Raw genomic sequence first — 19567 nt, 5'->3', positions numbered from 1 at the left:
ACACTAATCACGTTACATCACGTTGCTTTTAAAAGTTGACGTAACGTTACCGGTAACGTTGAAAGAGCGAAAATATGTCTCGTTGCAAAACGCTCAGGCAACGTTGCAAAATAGTTTCTTGCCACGATTTGTCAACGGTTTCTGCAACGTTATATCAACGAAATCTGTCACGTTATATCAACGCTGCTTTGAAACGTTATATCAACGAAATCTGTCACGTGTTATCAACGTTGCTTTGAAACGTTATATCAACGAAATCTGTCACGAAATATCAACGTTGCATCAACTATTAATTAGAAACGGTATAATAAAGCTTCTTTAAAGAAAATCACAACATAGCACGAATAATTAACTTTGAGAGAAAAAATCCTATTCATAACATGAGTCAGTTTTTATAACTAATTTAAAGCAAGTTCAAATTTTAGTACAAGATTTAAATGGGTGTTGAATTAGAATATATATAATAATGTATAAGGAAGAAATAAATCAAAAGACAGAAATAATTGGATTTTAAGGCACAAGACTTTGAAATGGACAGGTTGAAAATCTCGCAACAACGATCCTCTTCAATTATGATGTCGTCTACTACTTCCAGAGGTGATGATAGTGGAACAGAGCGAGATTTTCTGATATTATGTGATCCTCCCCCCTTTAAATTTGCATACCAAAATTGACAGAAATCAGACTAGTTCTTAATTTTTTTAAAAAAATTTTATTGAAAAAAAATGGGAAGATAAAACATTACTTACTTGTAGCATTACATTCATAAGACTTCTGTGATAGAACCAGCATTCCAAAGAAAATATGTAGTAAAAATTAAGGTATCCAAAACTACACAGTATTAGAAACTTGAACAGCTCTAAGTTAAAATTTTTATGGTTGTTAATCAAAATACTGGATAGTTCTGAAGAACATTTTAATTTACAAAAAGCTCGACATTTCCACAGTAATAGTATTTTTAACTCTAATAATTTTATATTTGGTTCTAAGGGATGCGCCCAATGAATCTTACAAAATTAGGAAGGAATATTTAAGTATTTCAAAAACGTTTTTACTTCACCGAAAATTTTAGCTTACAAAGTATATGACTACGAAGAAGCCCCTTGAATATAAGCTGGACAAAGTAAGAAAAAACATATTGATATATATGTATAATAATTATATATGAAATTAATCTTTGAAAACTTGATTTTTTTTCATTTCTTACATATAAAATTTTGTTTTAAAAAAAATCGTAAGTGGAAATATTGAGACATTTTCGGATTTAGCAGAAAAAGTGCACAAGGTTTTATTAGAAAAAGTTAATGCAGAAGGATGGTATTACTAATAGCAAATCACTTAAATTAGTAGCAAACTAATTTTCTAATGCTTTTAAATTGTTTTATAAGAAAAAAAAAGCATACATAATATGTAAAACCCAAAACAGTTCTATGAAAGAATATTGATACAATTTAACATTTAAAGTGAATTATATTTATGCAGCTTTACCATTTGTACTGTTACCAGTTTTTCATTTATTTACTTATTTTTTTATGATATCTGAAATAACTTCTAAGCTTTCCAAAACAGATACAAAAAATTTATATTAAAAAGATTTTTTTTTTAATTTCAATCACAATATACATAATTGATTCATAATAAATTCTTTGATGATCTTCCTCTGGCTATCCTAACAGGGGCATATTTCAGCCACTCCTTTACATAATCTTCCACTTCCTTGGCTACAGCATTTTTAGTGTTAATATTTTCTCGAACAGCAACTAATAAAATAAAAGAATTCCACATGAATAATTACCACACAAAAAAATAATACAGAAACGATTCAAGTTTACCTTTTTTAATTTTTTGAGAACTCTTTATTGCCAGCAGACATTAACATTTTTAGAAGAAAAAAAAATTGAAAAGTTTCATTAAAAATTGATTTGTAGAATATAAATAAAAGCATTAGTCAATTGCCAATAATATATTTAGAAGGGAGAAAATATATAAAACCAAGCATAAAACTGGATTTTTAATTTTCATGTAACATAATTAAAAAATTAATTTAGAAATGAATACTAAAATTTGAAAAGAAACCATCTTCCTGAATAACCTTGTAATAGACAAAAGGAATCTCTCATAGAATGAAAAATTCACGTTTGATACATTCAAAAGCCAAACCAACTAACCAACCATTATTTAAAGTTGTGTAAAGGCAGTCGGAGAAAATAAAATATAACCCTAACAGAATTAATATTCTACTCATGGCTCTGGATAGAGGGGGAAAATGGATATTAGACCTAAGAGATTTTTGAAAATTGGGTGAGATTTTAATCTTTTTATAAATAATATATCCTTATTTCACAAAATATTAAAGTTTAAAATATTTAATTTTGAAGATACAGTAACGATTACCACTTCTTGCATATTTTGGCTGATTCAGTGTTTGCAGACCTAGATAATTACTTAGACAATAGCTAATAGACCAAATGTGGAAGAGAATGAGTAAAGAAAAATTAAATGAAAAGAATAGGGTTCAACTTGGGCAAAATCAAGGTTTAGAAAATTGTTGGTTCAGCTTTTCCAGCGTTGTTATGCATGTAAATTTTTCCATCCCTCTTTCTTTAACTTCCTATTAGTGGTTCAATTGGACAAGCGTATCAAAATTGCAATACCCTACATTGATATTAATTTTCTGTGAGATTTCTAAAAAACAAGCACGATTTTAGCGCTTGATCTAAAACCCCCGCCTCTACTTATATTTTAAAAGGAAATGTACTTGGAACAATTATTGTATGATCTTGGCATGTGAATTAGGCTAGGTTTTCTTTGTTTATAAAGAATAGAAGTTCAACACCAAATAAATATGTAAAAGGCCACTTAAATACAAAATACTTAAGAAATAATAAAAATACACTACATAAAATAAGGTTGCTCATTTTTAGTTTTTTAAATTCCTCTTTATTTCCCCGTCCGGCCCAATTAAATAGGGCTGCAACTTCATCGGTGAGAAGGCACTGCAAAATGTTCCTGGTTGTTGTCTTGATATTGTGGCCCCCACGATGAGCTAGATGTCTAACCTTAAAAATGAAACAAATTTTTATCTGGAAACACAAGCTTCAAAAACATAGCATTTTAAAAGATTATATTTAAGAATGATTCAGGATGCATTAATACACACCCAAACATTTTTAAGAAATCATAACAGGAAATTAATTTATACACAAATACAGTATACTTTCAATATCTCGAAAATCTTGATATGACGAAAAATTATCTTCCCCCTCGATTTTGAATATATATATTTAATGTTATTTTTCATTCTTATGTTGAAGAGTTTTTAAACAAAAGCTTGTTATGCGCCGAATATTTTTCAAAGTCAAATATAATTTTTGCGGAAAAACCGCAGTTTATTGTCTCGTAGCAACTCATGGAATGCTTCCAAAAATTTCTCACTCTTCATTATTTCTTGCTGGGGTTAGAATAGGAATGATTGGGAGAAGCTTATTTACTGTCATTTTCCATTCTAGAGCCCAGGGGTGTCAGAAAATGTAAATCCTGAGAAGCCAAAAAACCTACCTACCAAAGCTTTTCGCCCCCTTCTCACCCCATTTTGTTGGACCTTTGACGCTATTTCCATCCCTGTAAAAAGGGATGAAGAAGTAAAGATAAATGGAAAACCCTTTACAGACACAGAGAATGGTGCAATCCTTTGTTCCACTTTTTTTGTTCCGGGGTGCTCCAAACTCGTTTGAAACCACTTTCTCTACCGTGGTAAATTACTATGTTTTGCTACTTCACTAGAGCATTCTTTTTTATTCTTTATTCTCTATTATTTTTGGCTTGGTTTTTAAAATTGATTTTGTTATCTCGAAACTCGGATTTTTTTACTGTCCTTCGACTTCGAGATATTGAGAGTATACTGTAGTCTTCTTAATCACAACATGTACATAAGATAAGCTAAATTCTCAATGAAATATAAAGTTTATTTTTGCAAAACCTGAAAGGATAATTTTCATCGAAAATGAAGGCTAGTTTTGGCATTTTGGGCAAAATGCCCATAATTCTTTTTAAAAAATTACTAAAAACAACCTGAATGAAAAACGTTATTGAACTACAAGATCAGGGCGGTCATTCCAAGCTCGTCAGCTTGCGAGATCGAGATTCTCGCTTACGGGATCAGTTGTGACGTAGAAATGTCGCAAAGTAGCATTTTAATCTACTCGAACTTAGCTTGCGGCTAGGTTCGAGTAGATTAGAATACTACTTTGCAACATTTCTACGTCACAACCGATCACGTGAGCGAGAATCTCGATCTCGCAAGCTGACGAGCTTGGAATGACCGCCCAGATTAAATGCGCTTGCATCATTACTTAGTAGTGTCTCAAACAAACTCTCTGTACAGATCGTCATGAATGATAACTTAAGCAAGTCATGTATATCACCTCAAAGCAACAGAAGGATGCAATGATGCCTCGATGGGAGGTCACTGAAACCTTCTAAAAATTTCTTTGTTCAGCAAATTTTGTCTGATGATTTGGCAAAATTTGGAGTTCCATTTGACAAACTGAAAGTTTTCACTCTTCCAAAAAATTAAGAGCAAGGCATCCCAAGTGGAATATCTTTATCTCATACAGGGTTCATACTCAATTTGGAAAAAAAATTTCCATGACTTTTCCAAGATTTTCATGGATTCATAAAAATTTTCATGACCTTGTTACACGAAGAATGTAGTACTATTTAATGTCGAACTTGCCAAATTTCAGAAATGGGCTTTAGAAAAACTTTTACCTGAATGTGAATACTACACACCAGCACTTACTTATGACTGAAAAAATATCAGTGCACACTGCAGAAACTAATAAATTATTCATATTCATCTTTGTCATATAAATTCAAGTAGAGAAAAAATATAACGAATACAATACACTGATGTTTAAATATTAAATAACTATTTTATAAATGGGGCAGAATACTAATGAATGGGACAAAAATTGAATGAGTTATTATCAAGTTTCAAATAAATTCACTTCATAAAAACATTGCCCTTTGGTGTCAATAGTGCTTCTAATCACTCATGTTATTTGACAGTATATTCGTTTATTAAAGCAAAGCCACATTTTTCAGAAAATTTATTTTTCTAAACCAGATACATTTCAACAGGCCACAAGGATCAGTTATGCAAGCTGTATGTTGGGCCCCTCCATTTTATAGTATTATAATTCCCCTATTTCTATGCTATATTGCCTGACTTAAGTCTTCATTTTCTAAAGCCTTCAAAATACTGAGATAAACTCTGATACATTAAATAATGAATTTTTTTGCTAGTAGTTGAAACGAACTTGGATGCAACTGAATTGCACTTTTTGAGGGGCGTGGCAAATTCAAGAACGTGCATGTCCACTACTACAAAAAATAAAATAAAAGAAGTGCCGAAAATAATGGTGAATTTAAAATTAGTGATGCCCCAGTAGTAAAATCACATTACAAAAAAAAACGCGAGCGGTTGTTACAGAAACGAATGAAATTGGATTCCAAAGCTTGAATTTGTTTTTGAGATAGTTTAATTTATACGAAAATATTACTAAATCACTCAACATTTCCAGTGCTTCAACTATCTGAATTTTTGATTATATGAATGAGGGTTTGGTCCTAACTGATTCGCATTACTTGAGTTTGCTGTGTATTCCAAATGTATACACTTTATTCGCATTATTTATCCTTATAATTTATTACCTCAAAAAGTTTCATGGGTAAGAATTGCAAACTACAAAACAATACATAAGTACTTACTGCTTTAACAAAAGTCTCTTCAAAACTTAAGGATTGATCAAACTCCTTCAATGATGAGAGGGTTTGCAATGGCAAGTTAGGGAAAACTTCCAGATCATTAACTGGCACACTTTCCTTCCTAACCAAATTATTGAGAAGTGAGACAATTTCTGTCAGTGTTGACTGCACAGTCAGAAGCATCTGTAATAAACGCTTTTCAGTACCTGAAATCGCAGGAAAAAAAAAATTTTTTTTGAAGCATTTTTTAATTAAATCAGTAAAATATACAAACAGATTCAATAAAAAAAAGCCATGACGGAAAGTAATTTTCATGAACTTGATCAGCTTAATCTACACCAACAAAATAAGAATGATTGAATGAAATAGACATTTATAGCTATATAATATCACATATATGTATTTCTATTTAGTACTTATATTTAAATTACTAATCCAAAACCACTTAAGTCATTCTCTCTTCGAAACACATACGCGGTAGATGTCAGTACTGCTGTTGATATGAAATTTACCTCACTTAATGCAATAGCTCATAACAAAACCAAATTTCTCGAGAATCCCCCAAGGGCCGATACCCCCCCCAGATGTAATAACTTTGGCTACATTTACTGGACAAGTTAAAAAAAGGCTTTTCACATTTTATTTTGGTACAGATGCAGCACAGTCTCATGCCTCCTGGACACTCTCCAATCGGTCTAACGTTTTCATTGGAGGATCTTATCTTTAATTTTGAATGAAATAAAAGACAAAAAATATGATTTTCTTAAATGTTAGACTAAGAGGCTTATCTCAACTCAAACAAAAATCAATCAATTCGTTTATGATTAATTGTATCGACCAATGTGCAGACAGAAATTTGCTTAACCTAGAAGTAAATTTCTTACTATGCTACCGGTAGATAAAACTCAGTTGAATCGACCACACCGAAATATACAATGGTACTGGACATTTCAACAGTTGATATTACATTCATCTTACTATTCATGAAAATTAGAAGCTGACAAAATGCAGTGTAATTAAACATACCAAGTAATTATGAATTTGTTGATTTATTGATCTGAAAGCTGGCCCCCTGCCACGGGCCAGATTTTGTATGCTAGTTCAAAAAATGTGTCTTTCTGGGGGGAATTAGATCCATTTTTATAATACCAATTACAGTTACAAATACTGTATCATTTGAAGGAATAATAAAAAATATAATTGAATTTGTATATCTTACTGTACCCCTTCTTCCCTTACTTAAATAATTAAATTCTAGCATTATTACAACTTTTTGATTGATAACCACATACCCTTGAGAAAGTTTGCTGTTCTCCAAGGGGTACACATACCCCTGATTAATAACCACTGCAATAAACTATGAGATACATTTATCAATAACATATTAAGCCATAAGGGGAAATAATTTTGAAGATTCATTGGAGTTCAAATGTTCGGGTAGATAAAGAACTACTTAATTAAGGCAAGAAGGATCCTTTAAATAAATGACAAAAATGAAACAAATGATTTTTAAAGCAAACTTACTGGTTGGCTCATCTGACACAATCCTCATGGGATGATCTGTCAATGTGTGAAGGCTTAATGAGTCAGATGATGCATGAGATCTGGGGCTTTGCTGATACCACGAAACATCTAAGCAAAACATAAGATTTGATTTAACATTAAGGTTTTTCTTTTACTACTGTATGGATATTTCTCTGAAAAGTCAAAGAGAGAGAAAAAAGCTCCTAAAAGTTTTTATAAAATGTATGAATTTAGATAACTCACCAGCAGACTCATTTACTTGCTGAAGTACAGCACGGCTTGAACCCCCAGAGAAACTTGTAAAATCTAAGGAAAACATAAGTTTGACTACTATAAGTTTATGGTTTTTTTTTTAATGTTAGGATATTTTTCTGATTAGTGAAAACTAAGTAGGTTAGAAACAGAGAGAGAGAAAGAAAAGTTTTGAACTGTGAATTGTGAAGAGATGGAGAATGCACTGTATATTCAGTTGATATTTGGTATGCTGCATATTCGGCAAACAAAACAAAAATTAAATTCAGTCGAATACTTTAACATTCTGCAGCGATTAGCAAAGATTTAAATATTAGTCAATAAGTAACAAATTTGCTCATTAATATTTTAAAGTACTAATTTTAATGACATATATGAGGCATCCTGGGCAAGACAAAAACAACCATGTTGCATGGTATTGCCCATTATAGCCTGTCTCATATTTTGGTTCATAAACATTCCCTGCTTTGAAAACAGATGTTCACTACAAATATAAAAATTTTAAAAAACGCACACACACACATCAAACTATCCATTAACTACATAGGATTAGTTTGCTTTTTCAATGATTTATTCCATTTTAAATTAACCTTTGAAACTATTTTTATGTCTCCATCTTAATTCGCAGCTTTTAACTGAAAATGAATTCATAGCAAAAAAAAAAAAAAAAAAAACATCACTCTTAAAAATGCCCTCTGTCATGCAAACCATGAAACTAGCAGAAGTGTAGGATAATTCACTTTGTTTTGATTTTGATACATATTTATTTGTGAATGACAATATAAATGATGTATAATTAGTACTTGATTACTCATTTCAGTTAAAACTTAGTCTAAAGAGGAAATATACACCTGTAGTCTGAATATTAGTTGCAAAACTTGTGAAACTATTTATACACCAGAACCAGTATAACACAAAAATTGGTCCCGAGGTGAGAGTTATAATGGTCTTCTACTGTATTTTAAATGAGTATAAAAGAAATATGTTACTGTTAAAAGTATTAATCGGATATTTGGTATTTAGCCTAATATTTGAATTTCAATTAATTATTTGGTATTTGGGAAAATATGATGTTTAGTACGTCTTTCTTTAAAGTTAAAACATTTTTTTTTTTTCAAATAACTCACCAGCAGGCTCATTAATTTGATGCAAAACAGCATGGCTTGTGTTAGGCCCAGAAATTAGAGAAGGACTAAAGCCTGTAAAAAATGTGATAGTTAAAAGATCAATATTAAAAATATACAGATTTTTACTAATTCAGTTACATTTGAAAACTCATAACTTTGAAAATAAATTGTTTTTAATTATGCTTCAGAACAAGTTTCAAAATAAATTTTTGTGACAAGAGAAAAAAATACCTTTGTTGGTGTAAAATGGCTTTTTAAGTCTAGAAGGTAATGGCAGGGAAGAACTTTCCTCATCAGAATCAGAAGAAAGAACAACTTGCTTTCTTCTTTTTCTCGATCTTTTCTCATCCTCGGAGCGCTCGCTTTCCAAACTTGACTTCTCCTCTGACATAACACATTTTCTTTTTGCTATTTCAAAGGTGTCTAAAAAAAAATTTTTTTTTTGTATAACAAATTAAACAACTAGGATATGCCTTCATCAAGATAAATACATTAAGGAAAAAATTAGTAAAAAATTCTGAACATCGAGTTGTTTCATCATTTTCCATTATTCAGAAAACTTAAATAATTTACATACCATATTGGCCCATTAGCTTGATGGAATGCATTTCCCAATCTTTATCAGGTGTTTGTGCAGATAGGAGGGCTTTTTTCAGTTTGGTGTGCTTAAATGGCGGCCATGCACAGCAACCTTCTTCAACAAGCCAAGCAGAGCTTACAACTTCAACCTCGTTCGTAGCTTGAAAGTGAACAACCGAAAACATCTATTGATTTAAAAAAAAAAAAAAAAAAATGCAATTCTTAGTTTTTAAGTATACACAAAGATTATGAAGGTTTTCACATTTTCTAAAAATAACTATTTATAACTAGGTGTGAGAGTTTATTTACCTTAATGTAAATTATTCCTCTTCACATTCAATTCTTAATCTTTCAAATATGCCTAATAGCAACATTTCCAAAAAAAAAACAAAAAAAAAACACACACAATGATCATGAAATTTATACATTTAAAGCATATTTTCTTTCTGAAAAAAACCTGCAGAAAACTTTTTTCAACCAAACCAAAATTTCTGGAAAATATATAACTTTCATTCAGATAAAATCTTTTTGTTCAATAATTCCTAAAATACACATTTAAATTACAAAAAAAAATACCTTGGCATAGATTATAATTTTAAAATATTGTACAAAAAAACAATGTTACTTTAAAAATTGAAAGTATATGTTAATCACTTTGTCAAAAGAGAACCTTATAAAATTAACTACTATTGTAAACTCCCAATTATCCAATTATCCGCGGAATAGGATGGTACAGAAATTGCAATTTAAAATGATGCTAGTGTATGCAATGGCTTAAAAATATCAATAACATTTACATTATAGATGAAACAATAACAGTGTGTGTAAAAAATGCATGTAAAGGCTAAAAACAGGATCGCTCATTTCTCTCAAACGGAAATTTCACACATAAAGGACAAATAAATTAATTGCCACAGTTCAAACTAGGTTAAGACAAAAGAAAAAAAAAGACAGGGCAGGAGAAAAGAACTTTTTTAAGACTGTTAAGTTCACTTGTTCACAAGTGTAAGTTATGTAGATTTAAACTACAATAAGTAGGATCAGTGGATCTAAAAATCATTATGTAGCGTAGATCTGATGCAGTAAGGGGCGTGATCTAAAAACCAGGTTTTGACAAATCAGATGTCAATGGCTTTGAAAGGTTTAATGTCATTGGAATGGAGGAGGAAGAAAAAAATAGGAATGTTTAAAAATGGATCTTGCACTGTTAAGTTAAAATGTGTACGTTTATATACATTCATTTAACCATCGCAAAATTTTATTTTCTCCTCACGTCTTTTTTTTATCCCAAGTCTTCATTTTTCAGCGAGAAATGTCATGGATAATTGGGAGTTTACTGTACATAAACATTGAACAATCTTTCTTAATTATTTTGATAAATTTTTTAAAAGATAACAAACATATTTGTTTTCCTTGGGCAAAAGCATACATTTAAATTTAACATCTGATGATGAACAACATCTTAACTTATTTTCTACATTTGAAACTAAAAAAATTCCTAAACTGCTTGAGGAACAAGGATAGTCAAAAAAATCCTCCTTTGACATAAACATTTGATACAATATAAAAATCTTTTTGTTACGAAGAACAAAGTTTCGAATCAATGCCACACATTCATTAGTTAAAAATACACAGTTATCAGAATCTTTTAAGTTTAAAATAAACATTGAAAAGTTCAACTGTTGATACTGTTGTCCTTTAATTCCATCAATGAGAGGCCCCATACTATGTCTTCTCTTTAATTCTGTTCGAGGAGAAGTTGCAGATTTTTTTTGAAAAGATTTCAGTTCGATATGTCTGTAAGTAACTTGTTGAAGAGGACGATAAGATGATCTTAACATCCTCTTCAATTTACTCAAAAAATTTTCGAAAGCAAAGCAGCTAAAACCGTCAAGAGGGCCAAACATTCTAACATCCTCTGTTATGTGCAATAAATTATGAACATTATATGTCAGAAACCCCAGTCCATAGATTTTCATACAATGCTCAACAAAAATCTTTAACATGTTTTCTGCTAAGGACAGTTCAGGATTGGGATTGATCAGAATATGGACAGCAGCATGTAAAAGTAGGAAATTTTCGTATACTGCCAAATCAATCACATTCATCAATGCAACTGGGCCTGTATAAATTAGGAAAAGCCTAAACTCAGTTGCTTTCCACCTTTTGTACTCTCTTAGACTCCGTGGCCTTCGATTGAATTCTCTAGGAATATAAGGGATAAATTGGAGGCACAGATTAGAAATTTGTTCTAATTTCCGGGATGGGACTCGAACGTCAAAATTCCCTTTAAACCAGTGTGATATTATTTTTTTGGTTACACCTAAACAAATTAGGTGCATGTAGTCCAAAGGGATCATCGAAAATCGAAAATCGGACTGTATGGCCACCGCAGGTTTTCCAGTATAATTTTCCGTTTTTTCTGTTAAGCGATGCGATATAAATATCCTTGGAACAAAGCTAGTTTCCCTCCGCGTTGAGATCGTACGAAATTGATGGCCATTTTTCTAACGCGTACCTCTCTTCAATCCATGTGCAAATGAAAAACCCTCGAGGTGATAAGGGGCTAGGGAGGTCAAGGGAACTTAAAACTTTTAGGAATATTTTCTCTCTTTCTCAGTGATAGGGGTAAATAATCCCTACGACTTTTCCCTACCTACTTTGTAGGGAAATCACTGAAGTGTTATGATGCCTCACCTGATTTCACCTGTCAATCATTTGGATGGCGAAACGCAGGAGAGGGCGAAATGCCGGAGATACGGAGATGATTACCTTTTGAAAAGGATTGACATTTTGGGAATCCTCACACTTGCTATTGTATAGGGCGGGAAGTTTGAAAGGTCATCAGTTAGGATGGACCAAAAGAGAAATTTATTTGCAAGCTCTTGCCCCCCATTACCTCATTTCATCAAAGTTTCATTTGATTTTCAATTATAAAATACAAACCTTTACCGTATATTACATACAGACTAACGGGTAATTTTAAAGCAAAAATATAATAAAAATTTAGGAGTGTGCGTTAGATTAGATAGGGGAAAAAAGAAAGTTGAATTTATATAAAGCTAGGAAAAAGTGGCTTTTCTTCAAAATTTTTTATAAAACCACAAATTTCTAACCATTCACTCTTTTCACATATCTTTAAAATTATCTGCATTTTTTAGTTTTCAGTTCGCACATAAGCTGTAAAATTTCGCGGAATTAACCAAAAGTTGACTTTTTTTTCAAAGATTTTTTTGCACATTGCAATATTTTCGCTTTCATAGTCCAGTTCTTCTTCTTCTTATTATTATTTATTTTGCAATGAATGAAAACAATGCAGCTTTTAATTGGAAATGCCACGATTAGGGGAAGGTCGTTTAGTATCGGACAAGGGCTGCTTCTTAATTCCGTCGCCTGGGGCAGCACGTACTGGGTCAACATAGTGTGCCGTATTGGGGAAGAAAGCCACAGATGCCATATTGGTTCAAATCAACCGTTCGTTCTGGTGTGCAAAGCTAGTTGTTTGTTTGTTGAGAGAATTGCAGTGCACGAACTTAACTTCGTAGGCATATATTTACACATAGAGTAAGTTATATTGTTTCATTGTTATACCTTTAGACTGATAGTATATTAATCTAATTATTATTATCTATAAAAGTGTCTAGCTTAAGTAATAACCTAGTAGTGGTTAAACAAATGTAGCTTTACAATCGGGTTGTATCGGACAAAGTTACTGGCACCAAAATAAAATACTGACGGTATTTTTCTTTTTCCAACAGGTTGAAATGGAAAAATCACGACATAAATGGGATGAAACGAATATGAAAGAAGCCATTGAAAGAGTTGGACTTAATAAAATGACACTAGGCTATATTTTTCAACTTAGATAAAAAATTATTACTTATTTTCATTTTTTGACTTGTATACTATTCTAAGTAACCAACTACTTTGTTCGTTTCATTTTTTTGCACATTAAAATGTTATTTCTGAACTATTTGCTTTTATTTCAACATTTTAATGTTTTGTCCGATACAACCCTCCAAAATTTAAAATTAGCCAAAAATAGAGTTTGACAAAAATTTGTTTAAAAAATACAACTCCATGTTTTTTTAACCAAAGTTTACAATTTATGTTAGGTAACTTACTACAGCATAATTTAGTGTAAAAACTAATTCTTTACAAATAAAACAAAAAGTGTTATGATTGAAATGGCTTAGGTGTCAGATACTACCCGACTTTCTCCTATATTGATCTATTTATTTCTACCTATCTATCTATCAGCCAATCTATACATCTATACAAGGGGGGATCCAGAAGTTTTCAACATGTGTAAGGGTTCACCCCCAAATCTATCCCCTTTCTTTACATCACCAAAGATATTCTAAAACAGAGGTTTTTTTTTTTTTTAAGCAGCAATTTTATGATAGCTTATTGTTTTCACTCCACCATAGTTGATGTCCTATCTTTTTTGAGGGGCACCAGCCTCTGCGCATGGGTGCTCCTCCAGGACGGTGAAGGGCTGGAGGGAAGGGGGACGCCTCATTCATGATCAATGGAATCAACTTTATTTACACCCGGACCCTCTCAACTTTATACAAACCTCCTTAGACAGATATAACTTCCAGTCCACAACAGCTAGCATCCAGCCCCTGGCATTAGTTTGAAGTTTGATGTTTTGAATTCAAATTACGTTTTTGGTTAGCATGATTGTGATAGGAGACATTTGTATAAACAAGAAAACCAATGAGTAGTGTCTATCGCAATTCGTGATTGCGAAAGCGTTAATTTGAACTCAAAGTGTCCAAATTCAAAATAATCACAGGGGTTGGATGCTTAGGGCTGGATGCTAGAGGTTTCTTTTTTTTTCTTTCAAAACTTCATTTCCGAGAAGTTTCGGGGGGATCAATTCAGAAGCCCTTTCCCTTTACAGTACTAAGATGATTATTTCAGCAAATGAGCTACAGTGCAGCTGAAGGATCATAGATTCTAAACAAAAAACTATTTATTATTGTAAAGGTGCTGGTGAAAGGTGAGAATTTCAAAAAGTTTAGAATTTACATATTTCTTTTTTCTACAATTCCACTGAAAAAGACTCACTTTGACACAATAAAAAATGGGAATTTTATTACAAGTGTTATCACAGGTGAGGTTATTAATGATAAATATACAATGAATTTAAAATAGCATAATTGATGCTAAGATATTTCTGTCAGGTAAAACAGTTTCTGCTTTCCTTTTACTTCACAGTGTCTAACATGGCAAAACAAAGAGTTAACTCCTTTATGCATAACATCACCAATTCTACACTGAGGCTGAAAGAAAAAAAATATAAATATAATTCTACAGAAAAAAGCAAAGAATGACATGAAAACTACAGAAAAGTTATTATTGATGTTAAGCACTAAGATATAGGGTCATTCCATAGTGACTAACGTAACATTCGCAGCTGATTTTCAAACTCTTTTTAGTTACACCGGGAGTAAAAATAAATGTATTTTGGTTTAATATGCAGATTTAAAATGTACAAGGTGACCATTTTTCATTTCTACCGAGAATTTGAAGCAAAATAAGTACTGGCAGGTGTTTTTTCACCAAAAAAGGCATCGTGACTAACGTAACATTTTTGCAACCCTGGGAAACAATGCTTATGTTAAGAGGCAAATTTTTCTAAAACTTACGCATGCATTTAAAATTGGCCGATATATTTGTAAGAGGTAAACAATCCATTTTTAAAAATAAACTACAGATTTGTTACAGATGAATATTTTTTGGCCCTTAGTGGTAGTTTTACGAAAAACTGTGTGTGACTAACGTAACGTGACTGACGTAACCATCGAATAACAAGCAATGAATGCGTATAAAAAACTTTTTATAATTAATTTTTTGCTCTTATATTACTTTTACACTTTTTAGGAACCTTTGTGTTGCATTATGGTTCTTTCTTTACTTTTTTTCTATATTAGTGTATGAAATTGAATGAAAGGATTCAGTTCAATTAACTCAATTTGAATGTGCGAAAAAAAAACAAACAAATAAAAAAACTGCTTTTACAAACTGGTCAACATCATTCTTGGGCCAATTAAATCCTAAATATCTCTCTTTTAAAAAAATTACCTTTATGCAAATTGATAGTTTCACCGAATTCTAGTATTCTGCCAAAATACTAGTTATCGTCATAAGAAGCTCCGTAGTACTTTTCAAAGGTATATTATTTTTTTAAGGTTTACTGATTCATCGAACGAATAGTGTTGTGCATGCTTTTGAATTAAAATGTAATATTGAAAAAAAAAATATTCGAATGCTTTTGCGGAATGCCTTTTAATTCCAGATATCACCGCAAATGTTTGAATTTCTAAACGATCATTCTTGCATTTCCTGAAATATATGGCAGCAACGCTTATTGTTACTGTATCATGTAACATCTTCAAATGTTTTCCAACGAGCAGCCATTACTTCATTTTAATAATAGGTGGAGATGTATTTTCTAAAAAATAGAGACGTTCTCCTTTGTTAAGACTGTATTTCCATTTACTTAATTCTTAAGCTTGGATTCTTGTGTTGAATGCACATTCAGCAGAGTACTCATTTTGCATTACTCACCTTTTTTCTTTTTTAATATTTCTTTAAATTGGAAGTATCTTTATAAAGACCTTTAAAAAAGTATTTTTCTAAGTAAACAGAACGTCTATACATTGTAATTTTACTGGTATTTTTCACCCTTTATATTTTTAATCAATATAGAATGCCTACATATTCAAAATTGTTCATGAAAATGTACATTAAATTAAATAAATTTTAAATATTAGCAGTCATTTTTAAAATGTTACGTTAGTCACAGCTCAAATGTTACGTTAGTCACACTAATTATTTTATATCTACTGATACTGAAATAAATATTTTGCACTTTTTAAGTAGATATGACACAGATGTAAGAAAATAAAAAGTGCTGTTTGGTTCAATCATCTGTTTTAGTTTTTAAGCAGAAAATAGTACATTTTCGTGACTAACGCAACGTAAATATTTTCAGTGAAATAACCAAACTAATTAAAATACTTATCTTATAATGTATGCAAAAAGAACAGTCAATTTTATTGGGCTAACATCTAATCTTTTAGAATAAACATAGCTCTTTTAAAAAATTGCAAAAATTTTTACATTACACAAGAAAACGTAGACGCATGTTTTTTGCACATGCTAAGCCTTTTCTACTTCCTCGCACGTTTAGAGCCAGAAGAAAAACACCGAATGAAATTTTTGAAAACTGTTACTGGAAAGTATGCTGAATGAAATGATAGGTCACAATTAAGGCTTTGTGGAAAAAAAAAATTCTGATGTTGAGGTTGACATTTCTATGGAATGACCCTCTATCAGTGCTGAAAATACTGGGTACTCACAGGCAACAACTTCAATTTATGAAGACAATGAGCATGAACATATACCTGACAGTGCAGTAGTCAAATATTTTGATACAGATGGTAGGATAAAGATTATAATACATGGTGCCACCAAATATTGCATGGTTACAATTCGGCATAAATATCAGAAATATTTATTATGTAACTTTTAAATATAATAATAGCATACTCCATTATTTATGTGTGGTGTTTATTATTATTCCATAGTTTAAGTGTTATGCCTCAAGTGGCAATGGAATTTGTAAAAGATATCAAAACTTTACTGAGATCCCCCCCTCCTCCTAGATTAGTATTTACATAATGCTACAGTGCAATATGAAATTAATCCATTTTTTAAAAACAACCTACAGTTTGGTGCTTCCCAAATTTTGGAGCCCTGGGTCTTTGATGTTTTGTAAGTGTTTTACTGTTACATTGTCTTTTTATAAATGTTTCCTCATCCAACAAATCAAAATTTAGCTTCTTACAAGGTTTGCCTTCTGCATTTTGAACACTTTTATCTAAATTGTGAAAGACTTTCTTAGATCAAAGACTGTAACTTTGGATAACAGCTAACATTATTTTATAAACATCAATTAACCCTTCTCACTCGTTCCAAGTCGGCTTATTTTGTCTTATTTTGTTTTTTATTCAAAAGTCAGTTTTCAAACTGAAAAGGTTTGATTTTGATACAGCATCTGCTTTACTAAAAAGGATATTTAAAATGAGTAGATTTGATCTAATTGGTTTCAAGAGCAATTAGAATGTTGCTAGTATTTCTAGCAAATGTAGCTTCGTTACTAAGGTCCCTCAAGCTAGCTCCGACGAGGGGCCATGTCAGCCTGGTAGGAAACTAAGGGCGTCCTTTGAGGAGGCCCCGGTATCAGAGTACCATAAATTTGACAAGTTTTATAGGGTAATTAAGCAGTACAGTTCATTTACTAGTTTGTTGGTCCTCACAGCTTCAATGAGATGACACTTGACTCCAGCTCGGTTACTCCCTATTCCAGACCGATGAGTTAGTTCATAAGAAGGGCAAAACTTTAGTCTTTAGATGGGATAACCAGGCTGTCTGTATATTGCATGAAGTTTTATGGGGGTCCGGTGACCAAACTGAAGAGGGCCCACCTTGACTGTCTTGCCTATTTTCAGAACTTTACAAGGATTACTAGTTTTATTCAAATTTCATCCATGTTATTTATTTTGTTGTAGTAAGCAATCAGGTTTTTGAAGTAAAGTACCATTATTTTTAAAGCAATACAAAAATTTAATACTTAAAATTATCGTTTTAGGTCCATCAGTTAACAGTTACTTGCATGATCAATCCTTCTTGAGGAAATGTAACAGCAATCAAGCCATTATGATCAAGGAAACCTTGATAAGGATGGAAGAATTAGACCACAACTTCCCATAAGGACAAGAGCTAGTCATTCTGTCTTTGTATAGAAGTTTGGTAAGACCTCATTTGGAGTATGCTGTTCAGTTTAGGTCACCTTATCTCAAGATGGAAAGAGTTCAAAGAAGGGCCAAAATAGGCTAGAAATAGGACTTTCAAATTCAGATTATGAACCAGACTTAAAAGCCTTAATATGTTTAGCTTGGAGCAAAAGAGAGTCAGAGGGGACATGATCCAGTTGTTTAAATTCATCGAAATAGAAGATGTTAATGGGTTAAACTTTTGCACAGAAGGCAGGACGAGGGGGTCATTGTTTTAAGCTATTCAAATCTCGGGCTAACCTGAAAACTAGGAAAATTCCTTTTTATTAAGGTTGTGGGCACTTGGAACAGTTTATTTATTTATTTATTTAATCCCCACCAATCACCACCGTACCAACCCCGGTGAGGGTTTAACCAAATGTGGTGACTGAGGGGAACAGAACAGGTCACGAGCGACACTCGCTGGAACTATTTTGATAATTACAAAAACCAATAACAATAATAAGATAACAAACAATAAAAAGAACTAAATAAAAATAACTTATATACAAGTGAAGAAGCTAAATTAGACTGGGATGGCTGGTAAATATAATGTAAACGGCAGTTTTGAAAGTTTTTACGCTGGATATTTAAAGTCATCTGCTTGAGATATGAGAAGCGACATTATTTTATGGATATTCTTGCGTGTAACTGGATGAGATAGAATGCATGAAATATTTTTGGAGGAAGAAAAGTTGGAATTGTAAGTGCAATGGAAAGAGCTGGTTAGAGACAGTTGAATATGTAATGTTTAGGCTTTCCAGGTTGACTGCAAACACATAATGGTGAGCTAATTAACTTAAATCTGTGTAGATACGATGGAAATGGTCCATGTGCACTGTACTTCTACTGGATGTTTGCAGCATTGTTTTAGTTTTACTTTTGGCAGGAAATCATGAACTCTCTGACCAGTTTCTGCAGTGTCCCAGATTTCCCGCCAATTTCGAAGAAGTTCAGACCAGAGGAGATATTTGAGGAAAGATTTTGGCAGAGGAATTTTATGGACGAATGGATGTGTAAGACTCATTGCTGCAGTTTTTGCTAAAAAGTCGGCTCATTCATTGCTGAAGTGACCCATATGAGCTCTAATCCAGTTTAGTTTTATATTTGGGCTTTCTCTGCTTGGAACAGTTTACCAGAAGAGGTTGTAAAGAGCAAGGGGGTAAATAGCTTTAAGCTGGCAATTGATTTTTATTGGGGATTAATAAATTGACTTGGACCAGCTTAGCTGGGCCTAAAACCTGATGCGGGTCATCAGATTTGTATTTGTATAAACCACTTGATGTAAACAAGGCCTTGCATTTTTCTACCACAGATTTCATCATGGTAAGCAGTCTATAAGTATCACATTTCATACCACATAATCTGCAAATTAGACTACTTTTACAAAAAAGGGTCAAACATGTTTCATGTAACAAAATTTCAGAAGGGAAATTCAATTTTCATAAAATTAGGCTAAGACTAGCT

General features: G+C 32.0%; 2 protein-coding genes across 2 annotated transcripts in view; both read right to left on the bottom strand.

The window, feature by feature from the left end:
• Window positions 1-1383: 1383 nt before the first annotated feature.
• On the bottom strand, window positions 1384-9598 carry LOC129220360 (uncharacterized). The gene is made up of 8 exons (XM_054854767.1): window positions 9250-9598; window positions 8904-9095; window positions 8673-8744; window positions 7537-7599; window positions 7294-7401; window positions 5773-5975; window positions 2900-3059; window positions 1384-1760 (listed from the first exon to the last, which is right to left on the bottom strand). The coding sequence occupies exons 1-8, from the start codon at window positions 9434-9436 to the stop codon at window positions 1633-1635; spliced, it is 1113 nt and encodes a 370-aa protein (XP_054710742.1). The 5' UTR covers window positions 9437-9598; the 3' UTR covers window positions 1384-1632.
• Window positions 9599-14338: 4740 nt separating this feature from the next.
• Window positions 14339-19567, bottom strand: part of LOC129220359 (uncharacterized) — a 62229-nt gene continuing 57000 nt past the window's right edge. Inside the window, exon 15 of the mRNA XM_054854766.1 lies at window positions 14339-14542. Coding sequence (XP_054710741.1) covers window positions 14426-14542 — 117 coding nt within the window. The 3' untranslated portion in view covers window positions 14339-14425. The remainder of the gene's footprint in view (window positions 14543-19567) is intronic.

Source organism: Uloborus diversus, chromosome 4 (assembly GCF_026930045.1).
Source record: "Uloborus diversus isolate 005 chromosome 4, Udiv.v.3.1, whole genome shotgun sequence".
In the NCBI taxonomy this organism is placed as follows: Eukaryota; Metazoa; Arthropoda; class Arachnida; order Araneae; family Uloboridae; genus Uloborus; species Uloborus diversus.
Note: the sequence above shows the minus strand (reverse complement) of the source record. Positions and strands in the feature narration are given on the sequence as shown.